General features: G+C 33.8%; 1 protein-coding gene and 1 long non-coding RNA gene across 6 annotated transcripts in view; one reads left to right on the top strand and one right to left on the bottom strand.

The window, feature by feature from the left end:
* Nucleotides 1–18,597, bottom strand: part of LOC113608080 (uncharacterized) — a 134,393-nt gene that overhangs the window by 59,457 nt on the left and 56,339 nt on the right. The window lies entirely within an intron of this gene.
* Nucleotides 1–18,597, top strand: part of ADGB (androglobin) — a 134,031-nt gene that overhangs the window by 99,013 nt on the left and 16,421 nt on the right. For all 5 annotated transcript variants that reach the window (XM_027083903.1, XM_027083894.1, XM_027083921.1 and 2 more), the window contains 3 exons: nucleotides 353–537; nucleotides 8,346–8,542; nucleotides 10,644–10,755. In XM_027083903.1, the coding sequence (XP_026939704.1) occupies nucleotides 353–537; nucleotides 8,346–8,542; nucleotides 10,644–10,755 (494 nt within the window). The remainder of the gene's footprint in view (nucleotides 1–352; nucleotides 538–8,345; nucleotides 8,543–10,643; nucleotides 10,756–18,597) is intronic.

Raw genomic sequence — 18,597 nt, 5'->3', positions numbered from 1 at the left:
TGTGCTTTTTGTCCCACTAGAGAGGAGGGCGTAATGGAAAGGTTTGATGTGGCAGTAGTTTGCAGTCTATCAAGTTTTATAAGTGAATGCTTATTATATCTAAATAAAACGTTACATTTCCTGTTTGGGATATGATGATAATAAACATCCGATATTTAACTTCATTTTACCACAGCATACTGGGATCTTTTGCCAAAGTCTATAATAGCACTAATATTTCCAGGATTTTAACTGACTTTATAAAGTGGTTTTACTTGTAGATTATCATATCAGAAAATGATACAGTTTCTTTTAGCTATTTGAAGGAAAGACCAGCATACTTGTTTATAAAAGTGAATGTTTTTCTTTATAGGTATTCAGTTAAAGTTGTATTACCACATCCTGTTACAATACAGGTACGCACATCCAAACCAGATGCATTCATCAAGCTACAGATCCTAGAAAATGAAGAAGTTATCGTGAGCTCCACTGGGAAGGGCCAAGTTATCATTCCAGCAATTAACCTCTTGGGGAATGAGAAAGCCTTGAGCTCCCAGTGTAAGTGTGGCTTTTAGAATTGGTTATTTAGATTCATAAACAGATATTTATGTTTATGTAACTAATTTTCTAAATGTTTTAAGATAAAATAGCAAGTAAACATTTAATTGCTAAAATTTGATATAATGGGAAATATTTTTTAAAAACTATTGCTTTTGTGTGCCAAATTAGTCTCTGAAGATCAATAGATTTGTTATAACTGTGCTTTAAAAATTATTACCTGAACCTTCTTAGACTTCTGAATAAGAAATAGATTTTTATTACTTTGAAAACATTTTTTACTTTTATTCCCAATTAATTATTTTTAGAAAATATTCTACTTATTAAAATTAACAGAAACTTTGAAGTTATTACTTGCAATGTAATAGTCACAGGAGCTTTTTTTTTTTTAATGGCGGTATAATTGCTTCACAATGGTGTGTTCGTTTCTGCTTTATAACAAAGTGAATCAGTTATACATATACATATGTTCCCATATCTCTTCTCTCTTGCGTCTCCCTCCCTCCCACCCCCCCATCCCACCCCTCCAGGCGGTCACAAAGCACCGAGCTGATCTCCCTGTGCTATGCGGCTGCTTCCCACTAGCTATCTACCTTACGTTTGGTAGTGTATATATGTCCAGGCTTCTCTCTTGCTTTGTCACAGCTCACCCTTCCCGCCCCCCCATATCCTCAAGTCCATGCTCTAGTAGGTCTGTGTCCTTAGTCCTGTCTTACCCCTAGGTTCTTCATGACATTTTTTTTTTCTTAAATTCCATATATATGTGTTAGCATCCAGTATTTGTCTTTCTCTTTCTGACTTACTTCACTCTGTATGACAGACTCTAGGTCTATCCACCTCATTACAAATAGCTCAATTTCGTTTCTTTTTATGGCTGAGTAATATTCCATTGTATATATGTGCCACATCTTCTTTATCCATTCATCCGATGATGGGCACTTAGGTTGTTTCCATCTCCGGGCTATTGTAAATAGAGCTGCAATGAACATTTTGGTACATGACTATTTTTGAATTATGGTTTTCTCAGGGTATATGCCCAGTAGTGGGATTGCTGGGTCATATGGTAGTTCTATTTGTAGTTTTTTAAGGAACCTCCATACTGTTCTCCATAGTGGCTGTACCAATTCACATTCCCACCAGCAGTGCAAGAGTGTTCCCTTTTCTCAACACCCTCTCCAGCATTTATTGTTTCTAGATTTTTTGATGATGGCTATTCTGACTATTGTGAGATGATATCTCATTGTAGTTTTGATTTGCATTTCTCTAATGATTAATGATGTTGAGCATTCTTTCATGTGTTTGTTGGCAGTCTGTATATCTTCTTTGAAGAAATGTCTATTTAGGTCTTCTGCCCATTTTTGGATTGGGTTGTTTGTTTTTTTGTTATTGAGCTGCAAGAGCTGCTTGTAAATTTTGGAAATTAATCCTTTGTCAGTTGCTTCATTTGCAAATATTTTCTCCCATTCTGAGGGTTGTCTTTTGGTCTTGTTTATGGTTTCCTTTGCTGTGCAAAAGCTTTTGAGTTTCATTAGGTCCCATTTGTTTATTTTTGTTTTTATTTCCATTTCTCTGGGAGGTGGGTCAAAAAGGATCTTGCTGTGATTTATGTCATAGAGTGTTCTGCCTATGTTTTCCTCTAAGAGTTTGATATTTTCTGGCCTTACATTTAGGTCTTTAATCCATTTTGAGCTTAGTTTTGTGTATGGTGTTAGGGAATGATCCAATCTCATACTTTTACATGTACCTGTCCAGTTTTCCCAGCACCACTTTTTGAAGAGGCTGTCCTTTCTCCACTGTATATTCCTGCCTCTTTTATCAAAGATAAGGTGACCATATGTACATGGGTTTATCTCTGGGCTTTCTATCCTGTTCCATTGATCTATCTTTCTGTTTTTGTGCCAGTACCACACTGTCTTGATTACTGTAGCTTTGTAGTATAGTCTGAAGTCAGGGAGCCTGATTCCTCCAGCTCCGTTTTTCGTTCTCAAGATTGCTTTGGCTATTCGGGGTCTTTTGTGTTTCCACACAAATTGTGAAATTTTTTTTTTAGTTCTGTGAAAAATGCCAGTGGTAGTTTGATAAGGATTGCATTGAATCTGTAGATTGCTTTGGGTAATAGAGTCATTTTCACAATGTTGATTCTTCCAATGCAAGAACATGGTGTATCTCTCCACCTATTTGTATCATCTTTAATTTCTTTCATCAGTGTCTTATAATTTTCTGCATACAGGTCTTTTGTCTCCTTAGGTAGGTTTATACCTAGATATTTTATTCTTTTTGTTGCAATGGTAAATGGGAGTGTTTTCTTGATTTCACTTTCAGATTTTTCATCATTAGTGTATAGGAATGCCAGAGATTTCTGTGTATTAATTTTGTATCCTGCTACTTTACCAAGTTCATTTTAGCTGTAGTAGTTTTCTTGTCACATCTTTAGGATTCTCTATGTATAGTATCATATGTCATCTGCAAACAGTGACAGCTTTACTTCTTCTTTTCCGATTTGGATTCCTTTTATTTCCTTTTCTTCTCTGATTGCTGTGGCTAAAACTTCCAATACTATGTTGAATAAGAGTGGTGAGAGTGGGCAACCTTGTCTTGTTCCTGATCTTAGTGGAAATGCTTTCAGTTTTTCACCATTGAGGATGATGTTGGCTGTGGGTTTGTCATATATGGCCTTTATTATGTTGAGGAAAGTTCCCTCTATGCCTACTTTCTGCAGGGTTTTTATCATAAATGGGTATTGAATTTTGTCAAAAGCTTTCTCTGCATCTATTGAGATGATCATATGGTTTTTCTCCTTCAATTTGTTAATATGGTTTATCACATTGATTGATTTGCGTATATTGAAGAATCCTTGCATTCCTGGAATAAACCCCACTTGATCATGGTGTATGATCCTTTTAATGTGCTCTTGGATTCTGTTTGCTAGTATTTTGTTGAGGATTTTTGCATCTATGTTCATCAGTGATATTGGCCTGTAGTTTTCTTTCTTTGTGACATCCTTGTCTGGTTTTGATATCAAGGTGATGGTGGCCTCGTAGAATGAATTTGGGAGTGTTCCTCCCTCTGCTATATTTTGGAAGAGTTTGAGAAGGATAGGTGTTAGCTCTTCTCTAAATGTTTGATAGAATTCACCTGTGAAGCCATCTGGTCCTGGGCTTTTGTTTGTTGGAAGATTTTTAATCACAGTTTCAATTTCAATGCTTGTGATTGGTCTGTTCATATTTCCTATTTCTTCCTGATTCAGTCTTGGCAGGTTGTGCATTTCTAAGAATTTGTCCATTTCTTCCAGGTTGTCCATTTTTTTGGCATAGAGTTGCTTGTAGTAACCTGTCATGATCTTTTGTATTTCTGCAGTGTCAGTTGTTACTTCTCCTTTTTTCATTTCTAATTCTATTGATTTGAGTCTTCTCCCTTTTTTTCTTGATGAGTCTGGCTACACAGGAGCTTTAATAAACAAATTATTTCTGAAATAATGGACAACAGTGATACTCTGAGATATATTCAGTTTTTTGTTTTTATGGTACATAGGCCTCTCACTGTTGTGGCCTCTCCCGTTGCGGAGCACAGGCTCCAGACACGCAGGCTCAGCGGCCATGGCTCACGGGCACAGCCACTCTGCAGCATGTGGGATCTTCCCTGCCCAGGGCACGAACCCGTGTCCCCTGCATCGGCAGGTGGAGTCTTAAACACTGTGCCACCAGGGAAGCCCTATTCAGTTATTTTAAGAACTTGATTCTGAGTATAAAAATAACACATGTCCAATGTAGAAAATTTGAAATATAGAAAATTTGAACAATGCAACAAGAAATCCCTTGTAATCATGCAGAAAAAATACTGTTAGTATTTTAGCTTTTATGCCTCCATTGTCTATTTTTGCATTCTCATTTTAAACAAAACTATGATTTTACCAATTTTGGTAACGGGTATTTCTTCTTAAAAGTCTAACTTTTTATTTGGCATTGGTTGGGAATCTCCAAACCTATGTTAAATAAGAGTGATGATGATATATTTCCTTTTCTTAAATAGAAAGGCTTATAACATTTAAGTATTATGTTTGTTGTTGACTTCTAATAATTGCCCTTTTTAACATTTAAGAAAGTTTTTCTACTGACAGCTTAGAATTTTAACATGGGATGGGTTTGGAACTTTATTAATTACTTTATTGTTGTTTATAGAAATCATCAAATGTTATCCCTTTGAATTTCATAAATTAATTTTTAATTTGGAATCATTCTTGAAATAAAACGTATTTGTCTATAATATTTTAATAAATTCCTATGTTTAGAATATACTGTTTTATTTAGTTTGTTAGATCATATTTTCTCTTTAACTTTTAACATTTATAATATTTTTACAATTTCCAAATAACTCTTTTGGCTAGTCTTTTCTTGTTAACATCTTAATTAATTTTTTGGAGTTAGAAAGTGTGGCTGTATATTTTCTATTTTGAGGATTGCGTAGATGTTTTTACTGTGGTGTAATTCAAATCAGTTTTGGTTAGTGTTACACTTAGGTTTATAAAGAACACATGCTCTATTTTGAAGGTAAATAATTTGATGTCTAAATACACACACACACACTCTCTGTACACTTATATATGTACATATATATATAAAATAAAACTTGGTAGCTGAAATATCTAAAAATTTAAATTGTCATTTACGTTTCATCTTATTGGCTTGTAAATTTCTGAAAAATTAAAAATCTATCTCTAATATTTTTCATTTTACATATTTCTATATTACATTGCTAGTTGCATAAAGTTCTACATTTGCTTTATATTTATTGATATGTTGTATTTTTAAAATGAATGTAAAGCAGTCTTTTTTCAACTTTAATAGATTGTCTGACATTAACACTTGTTCTTCCATTTGTTATCATTTGCATGTTCATTTTGGTTCATACATTTAGTTTTTCAACCTTTCTCTTATAAATGGGTATTTTTTTCCACTCAATCAAAGACTCTAGTCTCTGAAATAGAGTAATATAATCCATTTACATTTTTCTCTTTTTTTTTTTTTTTTAGAAGATGTTGGGGGTAGGAGTTTTTTGCTGTGTTGGGTCTTCGTTTCTGTGCAAGGGCTTTCTCTAGTTGTGGCAAGCGGAGGCCATTCTTCATCGCAGTGCACGGGCCTCTATCGCGGCCTCTCTTGTTGTGGAGCACAGGCTCCAGACGCGCAGGCTCAGTAGTTGTGGCTCACAGGCCTAGTTGCTCTGTGGCATATGGGATCCTCCCAGACCAGGGCTCGAACCCATGTCCCCTGCATTAGCAGGCAGATTCTCAACAACTGCGCCACCAGGGAAGCCCCTCCATTTACATTTATTTTGATAAATATGCTTTTTCTGAATTCTGTCATGTTTTGTTTTAAAATTTATTATATCTTCTAGCTGACCTTTACCTAACTATTTGGTGGCCGGTACTCTTCCTGATCTCTCATTTTTCCCAATATTGTTTATGCTGATTATCTCAAGTATATAAGCAAATTACTAAAAAGAACTGTCTTTTACCTATTTTCTGTCTAATATTGATACTTTTCCTTTTTTTCCTTTCTAAAATAAATGCAAACAAGGCAGGGCTCTTTTTCTTCTCTCTTATTGACCCTGGAAACAGTGTTTGAGTTGTCATTGCAGCCCAAGGATATTCCTTTTCAATATGAAATAAGAATTTGGAGGAGCGGAGAATTGAGTCCATTTAGGACTAAGAATACACATAAATTTTATCATTTGATAGCTATATTCATTTACTAGGGCTGCTGTAGCAATTTACCACACACTGGGTGGCTTGAAACAACAAAGATGTATTCTCTCACAGTTCTGGAAGGCAGAAGTCCAAAATCAAGGTGTTATCAGAGCCATATCTCCATCAAAGCCTCTATGAGAGAATCCTTCCTTGCCTCTTCTAACCATTGTTGGCTCCTGGCATTTCTTGGCTTGTGAGAGCATATCTGTGCCAATGTCTGCCCCTGTCTTCACATGACTTTCATTCTGTGTATCTGTGTCTTCTCCTTTTCTCTTTTAAGGATGCTCATCATAGGATCTAGGGTCCTCTTTAATCCAGGTTGATATCATGGTGGAATCCTTACCTTAATTATAGCTGCAAACACCCTTTTGTCAAATGAGGTTACATACTGAGGTTCTAGGTGGACATATGTCTTTGGGGGGGGGGGTCACTATTCCACCCACTACAGCATTGTACCATGGGTCACTTAGCCTCTGTTCAGTTTTTTTTCTTTATTCTTTGCTTCCATTTAGATCATCTCTGTTGCTTTTTTTCAAGTTTACTAATCTTTTCTTCTAAATTTGACAATGTTTAAGTCCATCCAGGAATGTCTCATTTCAGTTATAGTCAACTCTAGAATTTCTTTTTATTTTTTATATAGTTCATTTCTCTGTTAATATTCACCATTTGTTCTTTCATTATGTCAACCTTTTCCCTTAAATCCTTAAACACATTTTTAATCACTATTTTAAAGTCCTTGTTTGCTAAGTCCAACATCTGTGTCAGCTCTAAGGGTATTTCTATTGACTTTTTTCTATTGGTTACATTGTGCACTGTCCATTGTATTTGCTACGTTACCAAGACTCTAGATTATGCTGTCTTCATCAAAAGAGTGTTGAATTTTGTTCTGGCAGACAGTTTACTGACAGTTTAGCTTAATCCTATCAAAACTTTGTTCTAAGCTTTCTTAAGTCAGGTCTAGAGTTTCCATTACTCCAGGGCTAGGGTAGCTCTAAAGAATACCCTTTCTTGAGTTTCAGCTGAATGCTCTGTGTTTTCATTAAATTTTCTTCATTTTGGCAGAACTCCAATGTCTCTCAACTCAACACTGCAACCTTCAGAATCTCCATTAAACTCACAATCTTCCAGTAATGTCTACCAGGCATCGTTAGGTATTTGTACAAACGAAGTTTAAAATTCAGCTAAAGACTCAAGTAGACCCCTATGCATATTTGTGAGTTCCTTTGCTGCTCCGATGCCTGCTTTCTGGTACCCTGCCTCACAAATTCTAATTGTCTCAGGAGCCTCAAATTCCAATCTTTGCTTCCTAAATCTGACAACACAGCTGTTCACTGTTTGAACTCTATTTCCCTGTGCCATGGGTGAGAAGATCTTCACGGGCAGAAATGTGGGAAAGTGGAGAGATCATCTTGAATATTGCCCTTCTCTCAAGGATCACAGTCCTGGGCTGTCTATTGTCCTCCGGCTTAAAGCAGTTGTTTTATGCATTTTGTCCAAATTTATCATTTTTATGGTATAAAAATAAATCCAATGCCCATTATTCTGTCATGGTTGGAATCCGAATTTCCCTGTGAGCTTCACTTACGTTTCCTCAATACATGTTTGATGAATTAATTAACATCCAGCACATATCTATTTGTATCCCTTCCAATGGTATTTATAGTATCTGTTAATTAAGAAATAATGACTGTAAAAATTAAAAATTACAGTAACATACACACACATAGTATTAAACGCTGAAGAAGTCAGAGTGTGTGGTATTAGTTTATTGTCATTCGAGAGGCACAGAATGAATGAGAAATTGTTGAATTGTTGTATAATCTTTTATCAATCAGTGGTGGCTCAGAATATGCATTGCTCTATGCAAGTCATATACCATTACACTAAGTTTCTTTAAGACCAGAATATTTTCAAGAAGCCAGTGATGTTGGTTTTTATCTCATTAAAACAAAACAAATTGACCTGTCCCTTTGAGTGTTCTATAAGGATATAACTAAATAACACAGTCAGTAATAACTATGCATTCCACATATCTTAACTTAATCCTAATATTTCTCATATTCAGCTAGCAAGCAAGTTCTTTCAACTCATGCTTCATTCAAGAAAGAGCAAGAATTTTACGTTAAGAAGAAATCTGTCCCAGGAGGTCATAAATCCTATAAAAGACCTGGAAGTGCAATAGTAGACACTGGTCAGCCTATTTTGGATGAGGAAACTATCTCTGTACCCACTACAGAAGAAAATGCTAGCACACCACAGCAGGTAATTTACATTTAAAAGAATTATTTAATGGTACTGCTCATAAAAATTTAACGTAAATTGCAACAATTATTTTCCTAAAAATTGTTCATGTATAATACTTTTTATAAGTAGTGCCACTAGTGTATAACCAGAATTGAAGAATTATTGAAAATTTTCTCTGTGCCAAGATTTTAAAATATGTGGCAAATTTAATTTTTACACTAACCCTATAATGTAGATGTTATTATCTTACATTATATATGAGTTAGTGGTTATGAGACTTTGGAAAAGTTCATATATTAAGAAAAACATATTTGCATGTGCCTTAAATTGAAGAAATAAAGGACAATGCATATAATTTAAGGCAGCAAAAGAAAACATGATTTATCCATTGAAAACCAAGAAAATAAATTAACTAATTAAAAGAAATAAAAACAAAATGCCAAAAATAAATCCTAATATGGCAGTAATTAAAATAAATGCAAATGGATTATTAATCAATTAGAAGGATAAAATTTTAACGTTAGATAAAAAATAAGATCCAACTGTAAGTAGTCTAAAGGTGACACTTTTAAACAAAATAGCACAGAAAGTTTAAAACTTCAACCAAAAGAGAGCTGTGATGATATTTTAATATCTCAATACATAGGATTCATGGGGGATATTATATAAAAATAAAAGGAAAAATAAAGCAGTATGACCATAACTGACATATAGGCACCTCACTGCCTAGACTCAATAAATAAAAAGCAAAACTATTAGAGCTGTAGAGAAAAATAAGTTAACAATTGAGTTGAATATTTTAACACATATCTTTCAGAAACAAGTAGATCAAGCTGAAAAACAATATATTTGATCATTAGGATATGAAGTATTAAGTAGAAGCTTAATCTTTTAGATATCTATATAGAACACTCCACCTAATAAAAGAGAATATGCTTTTTCATAGAACACACAGGAAGCCTCAATAAAAACCAAACTATACTGTGTAAATGTTATCTGAACATAATGCAACAGTAATTAGTAATTAACTGCTTAAAATCCCATAAATGTGAAAACACAGTGAAATATACTAAATAATTCTTTAGTTTAAAAAAATCATTAAAAAAGAAACTATTAAATACAAAGGACTCCATAAAAATAAAAAACTACAAATCAAAATTTGTAAGCCACATCTAAAGTAGCATTCAGTGGAATGTTGACTTTCAAATTAATTCGTCAGAAAGTATGAATGATTAAACAAATGAACTAAGCTATTAAAACAAAAGGTTTGTTGATCTCACCATGAGATCAAGGTTAGAAAAAGAGTAAAAGAATAACTCAAAAATAAGAAAAAGTTTTAATAAAAATGAGAGTAGAAATTAATGAAATGGGGAATAAAATTTAGGAAAATTAATAAAACCTATGCTTTCTTATGATTAATGAAGTAAACATGCTTCTTGTAAGACTAATCAAGTAAGAAAAAAAGAAAGAAAATATAAATAAATCAAATACAGAACAAAAAATTAGGATAGAGGTATAAATGCAAACAACAGGTTTTAAAAAAAGTTTAAGTATTATATACAACTCTATACTAGCAATTTAAAACTGACAAAAATTGTTTCAAATGTAAAATTCCTGGAGTTGGGGGAGGAATGGCATACCTGCTCCAGTAAAAAAAAAGAAAATATAAAATAATAAGAATAAATAAGAATAATAAAACTGAAATGATAATCAAAGTCTTACCTTTCCAAAAAGCTATAGGCCTAACTGCTTTACAGGATAGATCTAACAGACTTTTGAGGAGTAAATTGTTCTAGAAAACAGAAAAAAAATACAAACCTTCCAATCCTTTCTAAGAGATTAATGTAATTCTGATTCCAAAACTGATAAGTAGCAAAAGTAAAATAAGTAAATTTCATTTATAAACATGAATGCAAAAGTTATAAATACTAGAATATATGATGGTAAGTATTCGTGGGGTTGTGAGGATAAACTTTTATAGACTGTGGTATTATAGAATTTTGGAGAACATCTGACAGTATCTAATTAAAGTATTATTATATGATCCAGAAAATATGCATTTATTATGTGCCTAAAATCCTATGTTTATTTTTATTGTTTATTGCATTTTATTTCCTAGGTATACAAGTATATTATACAGTGTTTGGTGTTGTATAACAGTTGGCCTCTCACTGAAAGTCAACTGATGTTTGTTCAAGCACAAAAAGACTTAGAGAAAAATGATAACAAAGGTATGTCACCCTAAATGTTATTCATGTGTTTTATATCTTCTAGAAATATTTAACAATAAATTTATCATGTAATTATTAAAACCTTATTGCTTACAATTTGTACTTTAATCCAGTGGCATTTCCTGTTCTGTTAATTGATTACATGTTTCAAAATCTTGCTGTTTGGTTTATAAAAACCAAAAATATATGATTGTTTAGGGCTAGTTTAAACAAATTTGTCCAGTTAGTAAAAATTACTAGATGATTATCTAACAAAGGTACAGGAAACTTTTCTAGTTATAAAATTATGTTTGTCCAAGTTTTGGGGAAAGTATAACTTTAAAGATAAGTTTTTAAAAATATTTAAAAGAAGGAGAATCTCCTACTGAAAGAAGATTCAGGTTTATTTTTTAAAATGTAAACTACTCGTAATATTCCTGAGAAGGAAATGATAGTTTGATGCTTTAGACTAAAAAAAAAATTTGAAATAGCCTCTACTCCTAAGCACTATATCACATTATGCAGTATAATAATTAAATCTGAAGGAATGAGTATTTTCAATGTATATTCTTTTCAAATTTTAAGCAAGATTGCCTAATCATAAAAATTAACATATGTACATTATTTTTAAAATAAAACTATACAATACAAAAGAGCATACTACAACACCAAAAGCTGGTGAGGATACAGAGCAACAGGAATTCTCATACATTGATAGCGGGAATACAAAATGGTACAGCCAAGTTGGAAGACAAGTTTCAAGGTTTCTTTTCTTTTAATTAATTTTTATTGGAGTATAGTTGATTTACAATGTTGTGTTAGTTTCTGCTGTACAGCAAAGTGAATGTTATACATATACATATATCCACTCTTGTTTAGATTCTATTCCCATATAGGTCATTACAGAGTTTTGAGTAGAGTTCCCTGTGCTATCCAGTAGGTAGGTCTTTGTTGATGATCTATTTTATCTATACTAGTGTGTATATGTTAATTCCCAACCCTCAATTTACCCCACCCCCACCCCCTTTCCCCTTTGGTAACCATAAGTTTGTTTTCTATATCTGTGACTCTATTTCTGTTTTGCAAATAGGTTCATTTGTATCATTTTTTTAGATTCCACATATAAGCAATATCATATGATCTTTGTCTTACTTCACTCAGTATGACAATATCTAGGTCCATCCATGTCACTGCAAATGGCATTATTTCATTCTTTTTTATGGTTGAGTAATATTCCATTGTATATATGTGCCACATCTTCTTTAACCATTCATCTGTCGATGGACATTTAAGTTGCTTCCATGACCTGGCTATTGTAAATAGTGCTGCAGTGAACAATGAGGTGCATGGTTTCTTATGAAACTAAAAATGCATTTACTGTTGTGAAATAAAATTCACATTGTATGGCATGACAAGAAATATGTGAACATAAAAAATGTTCTCTGCCCTTTGGTCTCCTCTCTCCCCACTACTGTGCATTGTGCATCTGCATTATACATCATCTACCAAACCTCCCCCATCAGCAGAAATAACTTCTCAACCATAAAAAGCAACATTCTCCTGGCATCAACAAGACAACTCCTAAAGGATAACATTCCTTCTTGATCTTGTAAGGGGACAAGATGACACTTAGATCTGGATTGTGTAAACTGTCAATAATTCATCATTTAATGTACAGCCCTCTGTCTCAAAAACCTTATATAACTATGCCTTGACTTCTAATGGGTGGAACAGTTTTCAGAGCTTTCTGAAATGCTGTTCCTGGGTTATAATCCTCAATTTGACTCGAAAAACTTTTCCATTTCTTTCTTAGATCAACTAATTAATTTTTCATTGACACTATGTAACCAGTAACTGTGCTCTTTAGTATTTACACAAAAGAGTTGAAAACTGAATTCTAGTTTAAGATGGTGACATAGGATGCTCCTGAATTTACCTCCTCCCATAGAAACAGATACACAGCTGATTACCTCCTACACATCAGGCAAATGGAAAAACTCACACCAAAACGTATCGTAAAGGTTGAGATATACTCTCGCCATAAACCCCACACCCAGCATAGTGACATACAATTGGAAGGGAACTCACAACACCCAAAGCAAAGGGTTTGGACTGAACGTCTAGTGCTCCAGCTATTAAAATTTCCACATGAGTGACTGGCACCCAAAACACCTAGCTCTAAAGGCCAATGGGGTTTTGTCCACCAAGACCCATAAGACTATATAGCAAATAGTTCTTAGTAGGCTTCCAAGGATGCTCTGGCCTCCAGGGCTCAGTTCAGAGACAGCAGACAGAACTGCCCATCTCCCAGTTTTTCCCTGAAAGGTCTATTTGCATACTTTAAAAGCTACTGCTTGAAGGTCTGGCTTCTAATCCAATATATTTTTTTAATGTTTGTACTACCCACAGACGTGTACATTCAATGTCGTCTCTATCAAAATTACAGTGGCATTTTTCACAGAAAAAGTAAAATCCTAAAATTTGTATATAACTACAAACTAGAAGAAAACATAGGGGATAAAATCCTTGACATCAGTCTTAATGATAATTTTTTGGTATCGATACCAAAAGTATAAGCAACAAAAGCAAAAATAAACAAGTAGGACTACATCAAACTAAAAAGCTTCTGCACAGCAAAGGAAACCATCAATAAAATTAAAAGCAAGTTATGGAATGGGAAAAAATATTTGCAAACCATATATCTGATAAAAGGTTAATATCCAATATATATAAAGAATTCATACAATTCAATATCAAAAGGAGAAACAATCCAATTAAAAAATGGGCAGAGGACCTGAATAGACATTTTTCCAAGGAATACATACGGATGGCCAACAGACACACAAAAAGATGCTCAACATCACTAAACATTAGGGAAATGTAATTCAGAACCACAATGAGATTTTACCTCACATTTGTTAGGATGGCTATTATCAAAAAGATAAGAGGTAGCAGGTACTGGCGAGAATATGGAGAATGGGGAACACTTTGTACACTGTTAGTAGAAATGTATATTGGTGCAGCCATTATGGATGGAGGATGAAGTTTCCTCAAAAAATTAAAACTATAACTGCCATATGATCTAGCAAATCCACTTCTGGATATATATCCTAAGGAAATGAAAACATTATCTCCAAGAGATATCTGCACCTACATGTTCACTGCAGCATTATTTACAATAGCCAAGACATGCAAACAGCCCAAGTGTCCATTGATTGATGAATGGGTAAAGAAATTGTGGTAGGTATGCACAATGGAATATTATTCAGCCATAAAAAGAAGAAAAACCTGTCTTTCACAACAACATGAATGAAGCTTGAGGACATTACGATAAGAGAAAATAAGTCAGACAGAGAAGACAAATGCTGTATGATCTCACTTACATGTGGAATCTGAAATAATGGAACTCATAGAAACATTGAACAGATTGGTGGCTGCCAGAGAGGTGGCTGCGGGACATAGAAATTGAGTAAAAGTGCTCAAAAGGCACAAACTTCCATTTACATGATAAATAAGTCCTGGGAATGTAATGTACGTTACTCAAGTTCAAATTGTCCGACACAGATGGATTTTCAGTAACGGAACACGGTAGTATAATTTATGAACTAGAGTAATGTAAAATGTAGATCTTGATTATGGTACAAAATTAATAATATGAATTAAGTTTTTAAAAGGAAGTTAACATTAAGTGGAGAAATACAGTAGAGTGGCTAACTACTGTACATTCCACTACCTGAAACTGGGTTATCACCTGCAAAATTAGAATAACCCCTATATTATATAATAACTCCTCTATTTCAAAGTTGTTTGGAAGATTCAAGATAATATATATAAAGTTCCTAGAACCTAGTAGCACTTCAGAAAACAGCTTTATCATTATTGTGTATTCCAACTAGAAAATAAGTCTTTAGGAATAATTATATGTCTTCTTTTTTGACATCACATTTGACAAGTTTATGTGTGAATGATCAGCTGCTAAAATTAAATGACACCTTGTGTCACCTAATACATTTTTTGCTGAAAGTAGAAAAGCAATTCAGGATTGAATTGTATTTAAAATGAACCAGGAAAATTATCTATTTGAAAGAATATGTTTCAATCTGTTTGAAAGTTAAGTGGCTTTTGAATTCAGAATAATCCTTCTCTAATTTCATGTTTATAAATATGTTTTTTTAGTTAGCCAATTTGTTTAAATTAAAACATATCAATATGCCCACTTCCACTTGTCAATTATGTTTACAACTCATAACCTACAAACTTTAACCTTAAGAGTGTGATATATTTTAGAGAAATTAAGTTATTAATGTCTTAAAATTATTCACTTAGCTTGCTTTTCAATTATAAATATATCAAACATAAATTGGTCAAGTGTTTTTTTATTTGTACATTGATGACCCAATTTAAAATTTTATGTAGATTAAATGGAAATGTTGCCCTATTTACTGATTTGATTTATATGAGAAATAAAATATATAATTTTTTAAAATATATAATTTAATTTTTTTCAAAATTTTACATCTTTATAACTCATGATAAAATATAAGGCCTGAAACATTTATTATGAGAAATAAAATATATAATTTTTTAAAATATATAATTTAATTTTTTTCAAAATTTTACATCTTTATAACTCATGATAAAATATAAGGCCTGAAACATGGTACAACCTAGGCTATTTCTATTATAAAATTTTAGGAAGTTTGGCCTCTGGTTAACATGAAGCAACAGTGCCACCTTTAGTATATTTCAATACTTAAGTTTCAGTAAAAATTGCTTACTTTCACTTAAGAAAATAGAAAATGGAGAATCTTGAGCAGGTAATACTTAGTGATATCATCTGCCTTTATACATAATTAGCGGTCTTGTTATTTTGAGTCCTTTTGTTTATATTGCTGGCCTGCATACTTGAAGTTCTAATCTATTCGCATTAAACTTTATCATTCTCAAAAGTGTTTGGTTTCAAGTCCCACTGCTAACTTTGTTAGCAGGATTATAACATTATTTACTGAACTCTAATAAATATTATATTATTGCTTTTTCTTAGGCACAATACATGCATGGTGTATCCAGTTCAGAGTATTTGAAGAAACCAAGCATTGTAGATACTATATATATTTACTATATATATTTATATATTCACATATACATGGCGTTTCTGTTTACATTTACCAAGTGTGATTGTAGTTGGTAAATGTATACTTTGTTGTAAACAAGTTTTCTAGTTGAGAAATTATATTAATGTTCAAATCCCAACCACTTTTAGTTTCTGGATATATAAATCTAAGCACTGAATTTTAATCATAAAATCAAAATTATATTTCTGTAATTCTCCTAATTACATGACTATGCAAAGCGGGGTCACATTTTTCACAATTTTGACCTACTAGGATATTTATTCTTGCATCTTACTGACATATATGCTCCCAACACATACAGATTCCCTATAAAGCTTTATATATTAAACTTAGGCAATCTGATAATGAATACATACTATGAGTTCAGCCCTACACTAGGTGAAATTAGGAATTTAAAATGAAGTATGTAATGATATCCTCACCTTTGTTGAACTTGTAATTCCTGGAAGAAAAAGTTACCATATTGTAAGCCATTAAATAATATGGAAATTATTTTACTGTATATATTAATAATGTAAAGAAAGAGGATGGTATACACCTGCTGTGTGCCTCACACTCTAGTAAATGTTCACATATGTAAACTTGAATATTAGAGTATGTTAATTTGAGTGGAATCAAACATGCCTAAATGTATGACTCAAACACTAAGAATTATGGGTAGTGAGAAAAAGAAAGCACCAGAAATACCTAATGGAGCAGCTTGAGATTCCATTTCATCTGACATCTGTTAACATCTTAAAAACCTGGGGTGTATGATACTAGGTAAGATCCTATTTTAAATGTTTTTTATTGATTTTTTTTAAAGCCTGTGGCACAGTCTTAGGTTTCAAGTTTTATGAATACAATAAACCTGCCAAAGTTAACCTACAGTGGCTGATCCAGGATTCACTTCTAAGTCTTTTGATTATTTGACCAAAGGATTTTCCCTAGCACAACACTTCTCAGCAGGCTGGGATTGTTGGCAGAAAGGCAAGCTGCCCCCTTGTAAAATCACGGTGCTTACAGTCCACTTGCGGTTGTGCAGTTGCTCTGTGCCCACTCTGAAAGCAGCCAATAACTGGCACCAAGTGAAATAAGATCTGGATTCTTCGCAATTACTGTTTTACTTTGCTGATGGGGTGACTTACAAGACTCCGATTTTGAAAGGGACTGACATGTCCTTTGAACTGTTACTTGAATGCTGATTCAATTTATCAGTTGGGAGAGTCTGAGTAAATTACATAAACTCTCTGAACCTACCCTGCTGGGATTCTTTGAGAATTAAAAGAGAAAGAAACATCGTAGGGATTCAACAAATATCATTTGCTCTCCCAATACTTGGGTATTTGTTAGAAAAAATAATAGAACATAAAGCGAAATCCTTCATATTGGGAAAAGGTAATTATACCCTCCTAAATGTAAACCCGTGTTTCTCTAAGTGCAGTCCTTGGACCAGCAGCCTCAGAACTACCTGGGTACTTGTTAGAAAGCAAATTTGGGGGCTCCGCCTCATACCTTCCAAATCAGAAACTTTGGGGGGTGGGGTCCAGAAATCTGTTTCTTAACAAGCCCTTCAGGTGGTTCTGACACAGGCTAAAGTGTGAAAACCACTCTTGTAAAGGAACCTTCAGCTTCACTGAACTCTAATTCACTGGTATTCTTCCCTTCCGCCCATCCCCTTGCAACATTTGCTTCCAAGGAAAGGGAAAACTGTATACATTTCTTAAAGCAGTGTTTCTCTAAGTATGAATCAGAACCACCTGAGATAGTTTTTAAAGCTGTACATTCCTGGGCCCCATATCAAACTCTAAGGGGTTGGACTCTCTGGGGTTTGGGCTTCAAGACCTGCATTTTCCAGACTCCCTAGTGATTCATACATTCATCAAATTTGTGAACTGCTGCTTTACAGTAAGCATAGCATAACTGGTAACACAGTTGTCTGGCTGCACAAGATAAAAAGAATGAATTCTTCTACTCCAGTTTTTATGAGGTACTATTATGTAGCATTGGCCACAGATAGATCTCTAAACTGTAGTTAACTCCTGATTTTGCTGGCATTGAGATCTCTGGGACCTGGATTTAAGTGAGGTGGTAGCTGTGGCCACTGAGACTGGTCGAAGCCCAGTCACCTCATATTGGGCAAGATGAAGAGCTGGTACTGCACCATCTCTATATAGCAGAGACAGCATGAGGAGCCTCTGCAGGGAAGCGGTGCTGAAATAAATGGGCTTCCATTTCTGTGCAAATAGTGTTTCTTCAACCTCAAAGTTTTTGGTTAACAAAGGATATCAAAGAACCAAAGAGAAAATATGTCCTTTGCAGCCTCTCTACATTCTATCCTGGGTTTCTGATAAAAGGTGATTTTACTGTGTGGCTTCCTATAAAAATCTTTGTCTTCTTTTCTTCTTTCTTTTTCTCTTGATTCAGTTTCTATGGCTCATCATTTCCACCCTTGTGCCTCATTCTTACTCTTAACCTTATTTTCATTCTGTGGTCTCATTATTTTCACTTTTCTGCTCACAAGTTAAATCAGTCCACTTTTTTCTTTGCCTACTCATCACACTCAAGAGCTGAGCTGTTTAGTATGGAATCTCACATACTCCACAGAGTTTTTTGATATTTCATGCTCTATGACAAGGTCTCCAGGCAGCTGTGAGAGACCTGGCCTATGTGAGTTCTCCGTTCTCTCAGGACTCTGCCCCAGGCAAACAGCATGCAGAGATAACTCAGAAGCTTCAAATAAGAAGAG

The sequence above is a fragment of the Aethalodelphis obliquidens genome, unplaced genomic scaffold (genome assembly GCF_003676395.1).
Source record: "Aethalodelphis obliquidens isolate GAN/ISIS:26980383/991018 unplaced genomic scaffold, ASM367639v1 scaffold3, whole genome shotgun sequence".
Lineage (NCBI taxonomy): Eukaryota > Metazoa > Chordata > Mammalia > Artiodactyla > Delphinidae > Aethalodelphis > Aethalodelphis obliquidens.
Note: the sequence above shows the minus strand (reverse complement) of the source record. Positions and strands in the feature narration are given on the sequence as shown.